The sequence below is a fragment of the Barbus barbus genome (assembly GCF_936440315.1).
Source record: "Barbus barbus genome assembly, chromosome: 19".
NCBI lineage: Eukaryota > Metazoa > Chordata > Actinopteri > Cypriniformes > Cyprinidae > Barbus > Barbus barbus.
In genome coordinates, this window is record NC_136747.1 from 28,198,192 (window position 1) to 28,209,268 (window position 11,077).

Here is an 11,077-nt window from a genome sequence, read left to right on the forward strand (position 1 = left end):
GGTCCACACCTCTCTTCTTGTCTTGTAACACAAACCTTGAAACTTTACCAATTCTACGATCTGCTTTTGCTGTGAACAGTGCCCCTTCTAGATACAAAGCCATAAAGTTAAATGAGACTCATACGAGAATATTCTGGACCTTTAAATCGCTAGTATTTGACTGCCACTGAATGATGATATGCTGTTGTCAACATCACACACACACGTTGACTTTCCATGTTTTATGGGTTCATTCCATAGACGTAATGATTTTTCTCCTGTACAAACTGTATTTTCTATGCTCTACGCCTAAACCTACCTCTCACATGGAAACTCATTCTATATGATTTAGAAGCTTTTTTCCTCATGGGGACCAAAACAAAATTCCCCAAAAGGATTTTGGATATTGCCAACATTTTGTCCCTATAACACGGAGTAGGCTATACCTGATCTCCACACACACACACACGGTCTAAACAAAGTTTAGGCAGATATTTGTTCTTGTTCCAAGCTTAAAATTACTTTATATATATATAAACAAGATTAAAAAAGAGCTTTAATTAATTAGCTTAGATTCAAATCAGGTTCAGATGAAGTTACTTTGAGAGAAACTGGAAGACTATATCAGTTTTGTCAAGTGTCTAACGGTTCTGGCAAAGCAATGCAAAAGCACAGTCTCGGGACCATCCTATCAATAAGAAACTTGCACTGACTGATCTTTAAATATATCAGTGTTTTTGTTTTGTCTTAAGATGCACACCAGTAATGTTTTTTTCTGAGGCATGTTTATAAAAATGACGTAGATGTCCTAATTGAACTATGGTCTAATCCTGGTTTAGTCTAAGCCCTGTCTGTGAAACCGGGCCGTAGTGTGGTGCCTGTCCTGTCAGCCCCTATAAAGAAAATGTGTTTAAATGAGAGCGTGTGAACCATTTTGGACATTTCAGACGAGCGCCCTGAACGCGTCTCTGGTTCTGGTTATATCTGTGCGCCACAACACACCAAAGTGCCAAAAAGTCTTTAATTGGACGGAAAAGTTGAAGGCGGGCCATAAAAATACTGGCCTACAGATTAAGAGGAAGTGAAAAATCCAACATAAAGTATTTTAAATATTCAATCCATGTGACACTTAATATGTGGTAAAATTTGTTGACAAGCAAAAGCAATAGTAGACTTGGTTCTCTCCATAGCGCATTGCTACCCCTCATTGGATGCTGGATGAAATTACACCTTTGTCTTCATTCCTATGTCTTCATCTTATGCATAATGTGTCATAGGAATGAAGACAAAGGTTTGGTGTGGGGAAAGTGAAATCATAAAAATGTAGCTCATTTAAATTCAATAAACATGAGAAGTGCATATACTATAAAGTTAAAAACTGTGTCTACTCTATAGTACGAGCTAGAACACATGAAATGCATTACTGTATGTCAAGAACTGAAATAAACCTGAAGAGAAGCTGATTTATCAAAAACGTTTCATTCAAATACCAATGACAAAAGCTAGGTTACAAATCTATTTTTAGTATTATATACATTCTTGTAAAACTCAGTCAACAAGAAGTCATTGCTTGAATTACTGAAGATAGTAATACTTGCAGACAGTCCTGTTTGGTGAAATCATGCTTCATTTAAGAAGATAAACAACAATACAGAATACAAAGCTCAGCACAGTTTCTTTGTGATGATTTCCCCCCCCCCCCCAGTATTAATTGTACATTAGTTTTGTTTATAGATGTTCTCAGTGCATTCATGAGTTGGAAATCTGTGAAGATCTTTCTACCATGTATATCCATGTCCAGTCCATAACCACACATTTCACACACAAATCATTTATTTCTGATATTGCACACTGAACACAACACATTGTTCAAACAGGCACATTTATTCATTTGTCTGAAACTTCTCAAAGAGACTTACAATGCATTCAAGCTTATCAATTTGATCAGTACATGTTTTCTCTGGAAATCAAATCCATGACAATGGCATTACTAACACTGATCATGACTAGCTGCTACAGGAATATGATAGATACACATATAACCAGTGCAACATCATAAATTACAAATTACAATGAATAAAGACACACAAAGACAAATTATCTGCCAAAACCCAAGACAACATGGGTTCACAGACTCAAAAGATACAAAGAAATAAGCCTCCAGATAGGATTTAAAAACATAATTTGAAAGCATGAACCTTATTTCAGCAGCATATAGATATATTTAATAGGCTATAAATATATCACATAGCCTTAATCATGGCCGCTGTGAAGCTTCAAACACTAAAGCAGTTATTAATGAAACACTATTACAAAGGCTGCCCATCTTCACCCCATCAAATCTCTCTCTATAAGAAAACATTTTTATTATCTAACATGGGTTTTCTTGATTGAATTTATCATAAAATATAATTGTACCTACTACCTGGTAACAGATGTATGTCATGGCCATACATCACATTTTAGCTTAGTACTGCGATAATCTGCAATATTTGTGCTTAATTCTCTATTTGTTTTATTTTTTCCATTCACATGGGAAATAAAATCTTTTGGTTTTATAATTCCTCATATTGGAATTCTGCTAAATGTGTCATAGTTGACACATAATTTTCTTAATTTGGTCTGAAAATTCAGTGATTTTGTAATATGTATATACATATATTTGCCTTTGTATTTTGTGGTTTTGACTGTCTCTCTCTTTTTTCATTTACAACTCCAGTCAAGAGCTCTAGGTTACATTTGCACTGTAACATCTGCAGTAGAAATATTCCTGAATTTTCACAAAATTTCTATTACAGTCTTTTGGTCTACTGCATATGCTTTTTGTATGACGCATATGATTTTTATATGACTAATATGATTACAAATAGTAGTTAAAAATTATTTCAGTGTCAGTCATTTCAGTTAATATGTCTGTACAGTAAATACTGTATTTTAATTAGGGCTGTCAACGTTAACGCGTGCGATTAATCTAAAAATCCTAACGCGTTAATATTTTTTTTAACGCAAATTAATAGTTTGATAAGGTTTGACCCCAACTTCTTGCCGTCATCGCAGCACAGAAGGTATCTATCATTCATTGGTAATGTATCATTGCCTGCGTCCCAATGTGCACACTATCCATCCTAAATTCTATGTGATATTAGTCATTTTCAATACTATTTAGGGCAGATAGGGTGGATAGTATGCACATTGGGACGCAGGGGAGTTGTGTGATTATTATGAGGCGCTGGGCTCGACAAAAGTGAAGCGAATGCGGAGAGAGCGAGCGAGCGTGTCCGAGAGAGAGAGAGAGTGCGTGAAAGATATGTAGGCCTATACTCATATGTGATAAGAGTACAGCGAACCAGTGTTGCCAGGGTCACGGTTTTCCCGCACAATTCGGCTATTTTGAAAATACAGTCATGGGAAAAATTACAGAACCGTGGATTGAGATTTTTTTGGGCTACTTTTACAATGTACCGTGGCCACCCAACGTGTATATATATACACACGTGATCGAAAAAGGAAGTTATTACAAACACTCGATGGTGGTTTAAAGTAAGTTCTGAGTAAAAGTGTACTATTAATCTCATAAATTGTCTTATGTAGCATGATGCTAATGTTAGCTCGAATGCATCTGCAGAACAGGTCCAATTCTTCTTCATAATGCATTTTATCATAATACTTCATGTAAGGTCACAAGAAAATATTTTGTTGTATTTATTTAGAAATACTTTTGATAATAGTTGGATAAATGTGTTCTGGGATTGAAGCGATCGTGGCTTGGTAAACGTTTTATTGTCAGTATAAACGCTGATAATGGCTGAAAAAAAATAAAAATAATAAGGATAATGTCTCATACCTGGCGGAGGTGTGAAAGGTTCTGTTTCCTTTAACTAGTTTGTCATGCATTTCTTTATTTCAACAGATTTACAGGTAAATCCTAGTATTTTAAATTTGCGATTAATCATGATTAATCACAGTCCATGACTTTTAATCGATTGACAGCACTAATTTTAATGCAATTTAAGATTGAGTCGTCATCAAGCTTTAATTAGAAATGAGTCATAGATTAAATGTGTTACCAATGTGTTATATATGTACAGTATACAGAGATGAATATCAAAATATACAAATAAAACGGAACGGATTTTATGAAATTAAAGTATAAAAATCCTAAGAAAGGTGTTGTTTTTATATACTGTGTTTTTCTATAACTTGCACCTCGACATCTTGGTGTGTGGTTCCTTTTGTTTTTTTTTTTTTGGTAAAACAAATATATTAGCAAATAATTATGAGCTCTGAACAGTTTTCCTGAGCAATGAGATGCAATTATTTCATGAACTCAAATGGACCCGAGGAGGATTTTTTTTACTATCACTCAAGTAGCAATGATGAAATAAAAATAGTTTAAGATTAGTCATAATTTCACTTATCTTAATATGCAGTACACTAGAAGTCACTGGTAGTTTGACTCAACCAATGGAATCAGTTTGGGGGCGGGACTACAGGTATTTGTCCAACCAATGACAGAAAAGAGGAGTGCCCAGGAAAAAGTTTCAAAGTCATTATTTTTGCAGTGCTGCAGGAATTACATCTTTACTTCAACTTTAAGAAAACAACAAACAATGTATTGTAGTAACATGCCATGTAGTTCTCTATTCTCTGAATTTATTAAGCTGCTTTTTCAAATCAAATGATGAAGAAATTCACACTTGGCCACTTGCATTCACAGTTATTGTAGTTTTTTTTTTTTGTGTTGTTTGTTGTTTTCTTAAAGTTGAAGTAAAGATCAACTTTATATATATATAAACCTTGCGTACTGCATTAGACTGACCGGGACTTGTCACACCACTTACATATTGTTGCTCTTTTGTTGTTTTGAGTTTTTCTATTGTTCTGTAAGCCGCTTTGGATAAATGACTAACTGTGAAATCATAACTACTCCTCTTATATATCCCACTGGTAACTTCACAGACCTAGAAAAGATACAGCATATTATCAAAACTTGATCTCTAACACATATAGATAGCTGTTCTCATAAATGTTATGTCAAGCTGCACTGATGCCACACTACTCATTCATTTCTTATAATCTAATGTCCATCAAATACAATTAAAAAAAATGAAAGTCATTGATATCGAAATCTCTATTTGTTCTGTCATACAGTATATACTGTTAATCTGTCCATTCCTTCTTCATACATATTTAAATGTCCTTAAAACAAGATATTCAGAGGTTTAATGCAACAATGATCATGCTGAACATTTATAACTCACCACTAGATCTTCTCATTTTGTAGATGCAGCAAACAATTACAATGAGAAGAACTAGAAATGCCGCTACTGCCACTCCTGCTGTAACAGACCGCGAAGATACTGTTTCACAGTCAGAACAGTTTCCATCTGCAGAATGAAAATAAACAATAAGAACATAAAAACTTTTTTATTCACATATAAACTGTGTTTAGGCACTTTAAATGTAATTGTTTGTGTCAAGCAACATTAATCTAATTTCAGCATTATCATGTTCTCCTGCTACATATATGTGAGTGACTGCATTTCTGGTGATATTTACCCCATTCTACTGAAACTGGTTCTGTCAGACTGCTGTGAATGACAAAACAGTCATAAGATCCTTTATGGTTTCTGTCGATCTTCACGCTGGATCTGATCTGAAAGGAGCCATCAGCATTTGGTCTGATTTCAGAAAATATTTGTTTTCCAAGGACAGTTCTGTCCAATCTAATGTTCATCTCAACACTTTTGGGGTAGAAACCAGTGGTCAGACAGGTCAGATTCAGCTTGCTTTGATCATCAGGAACTTTTCTCGCAAAGACGTAAACTTCTGGTCGACCTGGAGCAGAAAATAATGCAATTAACAAACAAACATTACACTATGTAAGTGCTGTCAAAAATGGTATTGTTCATTCCCTTAAAACAAAATCACAATCAATAACTCATGCAACATATGTATAACTCATCAAAACAATTTAACCAATTTCAATTTCATTTTTTAAGGTAGCTATATGAGATTGAAGTAGATTAAACTTAATTTAAGGCAACAAATGCCCTGACGTTTTTAAGTTGAAGTGTGTTTTTTTTTACAGTGAAATTCATACAGGTTTGAATATTTAAACCTTGCTAAAAGTGTCTTCAGTGGTTATGATAATGATGATAAACCTCTCTACCAAGACAAAATTAGAAAGAGTGAAAAACACCAACACCCATAAGAGCTAATCAAAATAATACAATCAGAACTTACTCTTATATGTGTTGTTAAATGTGGAGATCCACTTAGTGCAGTTTATGAGGAAATCCATTCGTCCAGCTTGATGATCCATTTTGGTTTCTATGACTTTATCCAGCCACGGATGGCTGTCATACTTACAGGTAATAAAATCCTTTCCATCGTATGCAGTCTCATCAAAGGCCTTCAGACTCGTCACTGTTCCATTAGAAAGTTTTACCAGCTCACAGCCACTTATTCTCTGGAAAACATGGAGCTCTACAATCACAGAACAACATAAATAAGTAAATAGTTGTGCTTTTGTGTACCCTTGAGAGCAGGTGACTTTTGAGTGGGTAGAGTAGGGATGCTCAAAGTGGCTACTTGATGAAATTACACCTTCGTTTTCATTTCTGAGCTCAAAAGTTGATTAGATGTTGATAAGAGAAAAACACTTACCAGAACACTCTGTGTGGTTTTTGCACTTTGACAGATAATTTAAGAACCAGTCTCTAGTTTCTGGTGGCTCTGGAGCTTCATTCCAGTCGTCCACAGTCAGATTCTCCCGTATCCAGACTTGTTCTTTAAAACTGTAGTGAGTGATCTGTCTGTCATCAGACTCACCCACAGCGCTGAACACTGGCAGTGTGTCTGCTTTGGTCAGGACCGTATACATGTAGTGGAGGAAGTGTCTCTCTGAGGAAGATAAAAAGCACAAACCACAATGAAAGGAAGCTGAAAGCTTTTCTCCTGCCAGATAGCATGTAAAAACAATGAAGGTCGCACGAGCCATTCGTAAGTTCGTACTTACACTGAAACATAAAATCTGCACTAGAGTAACTATATAGGTTAGTTTGAAAATAACTTTCTAATTTATTCGGCTGCACCATTCGTTATAAGGCAGAAGCTAGCTACACTCTCAGAAAAAAAGGTACAAATGCTGTCACTGGGGCCTTACCTTTTCAAAAACTACACCTTATTTGTCCATAAAGGTGCATATTAGTACCTAAAAACCCAATTTGGTACCTTTTGAAAGAGTACCGAGCCAGTGACTGCTTTTGTACCTTTTATTCTGAGATTGTACAATAGTGAACAACAACCAAAGGGTTTCATAAGGTTTCAGAGAAGGACGTGTTATTCAGATCGGTTGCAAATAAAATAGTTGTAAGCTGGTGGTGAGAATGATGAAACCTCAGATGATGAGAACTTATGTTGTCTATATAAATCCATTTGGCAGCTCAAAACCAAAGGAAGTATATGTAGTCTCTGGGCCCACCGAGCCTGCACTCGGTTAAAAACAATGATTTGCCACCATTGTGACTCTGATTGAGAATATTCACTTATATCATACACAAACATTGACAGTGTTTTTGTTATATCTACAAGTTCATCACACAGCGTAGCCTACTTTTAATAAGTGCTCATTAAGCATAAATACATTTAAGAAAGTTTGTTCTAGTAGACTAATTTACACACACACACACACACACACACACACGTTGGGTTTCCATGTTTTATGGGGACATCCCATAGGCGTAATGGATTTTATACTGTACAATCTGTATGTGCTATTGCCCTACACCAACCCTACACCTAAACTTAGCCCTCACAGGAAACATGCTGCATTTTTAGATTTTCAAAAAACTTTATGCTGTATGATTTATAAGCTTGTTTCCTCATGGGGACCAAAAAATGTCCCCACAAGATTAAGATTTACTGGTATTACTATCCTTGTGGGGACATTTGGTCCCCAGGACGTGATGAATACCAGGTGCGCGCGCACACACACACACACACACACACACACACACTCCTGAGTCAAACAGAAAATGGACTGAGCTGTGGTCAATCACATTGTCTTGTATTGTCCTTCTAGATTGTTTCAATAAACCATTTTTGAAGCACATTGCATGATGTGGCCGCTGTTTTTGTTTCTTTTGTCTAATTGTTACAATTTACCCCAGCATGTGCTACAATCTACCCAGAGAGAGGGGTAAACTTCACTATCCGCGTTCAGGATTGTCTAACATCAGCGTTCATATATGATCCGCCGCGGATGAGCAACACAACCGCAGAATCAAACTCTACCGGAAACTTACAGCGGAAACACTGCACAACATGATCGGGGTTTAAAAAAATCTGCAAATAACATTCATATGCAATTCAAATTCATTTGGATTAGCCTAAATAGGGATCAACTAATAAATACTGAAAGAGGCTATTTATCTGCAGTTATTTATTTTTTTAAAGATTGATATTGCTATGCAAGCAGATGAGCGCTGTTTAGCTCGGGTTCTCATTAAAGAGAGCTAACAAAGTAATGTATTCACATAATGCTCTCTCTCTTAATATGTAAATGTCAGCATTGTACTGGTCAACATGAATGACTTAAGTCTGTCAGGTAAAACAAGAGCTCGGGCTATTGATGCAGTTCAGTCAATTTTCTATTTTAATCCAACCAGTGCGTCGCCTATAATTATTAGGTAACTGTGGAAGTCCCAAATTTTACTAGAAAACTTTGTGCTTACCTTGTTTCGCATTGCTTTGATGAGAAATGAAAAGAAAAAGAAATACAATTAGCCAAAACATTCTTCAGCATCAACTATTTGTGTCCTTGTTATTTCAGACGCGCGCTCTGAACACATCTGCATTAAAGTGGAAGTTTATTTCTTCTCTTCCAGGTGTTATTCATCGCATTGATGCCCCTCACTGGCTGCTGATTAAATTACACTTTCGTTTTCCATCCGTGTATTCCATCGGTGTAAGTAATTACCTCAATTCCTCAATGACAAAAAATAAATAAAAATAATAATTCTTTGCTAAAAAAGTTAAACAGAAGATCTGATTGATTTATTGTAGAATGTAGACTAATTGTCACCGCAAATATCAGACCAGCGTTGCGTTTCCCAAGAGCAATTACAGACGGAACTTCCACCATTCATTTTCCACATTATTTCCTTCCTACAGGAGCTTCCTAATGAAAACGGTCCTATAGTTCACACATTTACAGACAGATGGCACTGTCACAATATAATTCAATCTGATAATGAAACAAAACCATTAAACAGTTTCAACAAAACAATATCATAAATATATCTTACATGATCTTTCACAACCAACGACCAAAGTGTGTGTTCAGGAAGTCATTTTTTATATTCCTGTAGCCTGTTTTATAAAAACTTAAATGTTCCACTGCCATTTATATCTGTCATAATACACCATTACACAATTCCCAACGTCCACATCCCTGATCTTTTGAAATATTTCAAGTCTATATCTTTGGCTCAAGTTCACACTGATTTTTGCAACAATTATCATGCAGTATTATGATGAACCTGCAATCCCAAATCTGTGTATTCAGGAAAAATAGGATTTAAATGATAATTTTGCTATACAGTTTTTGCTTGGACATTTTAATTTTGCATCTTAAAAGCATTAAAAATGTATTTAATTGACATATTAAAACTAGTGTAGGAAATGGCAAATGTAAATTCTATTAATTGAATTTTCGTTTTTATTTTGCATCAAACATTGCACATATATAGGAAAATTTATTTTTAAATACAGAAATACATTGTCATTTTACATATTGCATTGCCATTTTGCATATTAGACGTTAAATTGAATATACATCTATCTCAGACTCAAACCGAATGAATAAATAAACAAATTCTCATGCCATTTTTTAAAAATAAGCTCAGCTCACAACAGCATAGAAGGGTTAATTTGGCTTTTTTATTTTTAATGCTAATAATTCTTATTACTATAAATACATAATAAATTAAATGCATTCAAAATTCATTTTTAAACATTGCACTTCTAAATAAAGTTTTACACAAATATTTTTAAGCATTTAAAATGAAAAGTTGATTAACTCCCCCCACATGAAAAAGAGTGACTCCTGAAAGGACACCTTAAGCTTTGCAGTACACATGGTCCTGTTAAAAACACGACAAACAGAACTTTTCTTCAAAATCTGAATGCATCATAAGTTCAGCCAACGGTCTGTGGACGTACTTTCAGATCCCAGTCAGTAGTGTGACTCCGGTCTCATAGCTGAACAGACTATTCGCAGCTTGTTCAGTGTCAGGATTAGGGACTGAAGACAATGATGCTACAGCATTATGAGTTAAAGTCTAGAAAAACAGACGATAAATCATTAATTTCAGATATTTTACATAAGTCCAGCTATTTCTACTTTCATATAGTACTGTCACTCTGTCCATCTCTGTTTCATACATTTTAAAATTTCTTTTAAACAAGGATGTTGAATTAGAACTCACCTTTTGAAATTTTAAACAAAACCAACACAATAACCCTAGACCTGCAACCACAACTGCTGCTGCTGCTACTATAACAGGGCATTGAGATTCTGTTTCACTGTCAACATATGCCCCATCTGCTGAATGATAAAAAAAGAACATCATAAATCCATTTAAGCTGTTTGAAGTGAATTGAGGCACTTTAACTGTAATTGTTGTGGCAAGCAATATTAATAGCATTGACTTGTATTAATGTTCACGTTATACATGCAAAAGCAGTGTTACGTATAAAGGCCATTCTGCACATATTCACTCAAAAATGAATTGGGCCTTTACCCCATTTCGCTAAAACTGGTTCTTTCAGAGTGCTGTGATTGACCAGACAGTCATAAGATCCTTTGCGGTTTCTGTCGATCTCCACACTGGTACTCATCTGAAAGGATCCATCATCATTTGGTCTGATTTCAGTAGATATTTGATCCTTAAGAACAGTTTGATTCAATCTGATGTTCATCTCAATATCTCTGGGGTAGAAACCAGTGGCCAGACAGGTTAGAACCTGCTTGTGCTGATCATCAGGAGCTTCCATCGCAAAGACACGAATGTCTGGTGAACCTGAAGCACAA

General features: G+C 35.3%; 1 protein-coding gene across 1 annotated transcript; it reads right to left on the reverse strand.

The window, feature by feature from the left end:
* Positions 1-1,797: 1,797 nt before the first annotated feature.
* LOC306885633 (H-2 class I histocompatibility antigen, K-D alpha chain-like) lies at positions 1,798-8,846 on the reverse strand. Its single transcript, XM_079442293.1, has 7 exons — positions 8,718-8,846; positions 6,649-6,885; positions 6,226-6,468; positions 5,539-5,817; positions 5,241-5,366; positions 4,821-4,940; positions 1,798-4,757 (listed from the first exon to the last, which is right to left on the reverse strand). Exons 1-6 carry the CDS (start codon positions 8,776-8,778, stop codon positions 4,933-4,935), a joined length of 954 nt encoding a protein of 317 aa, XP_079298419.1. The 5' UTR covers positions 8,779-8,846; the 3' UTR covers positions 1,798-4,757; positions 4,821-4,932.
* Positions 8,847-11,077: the final 2,231 nt, after the last annotated feature.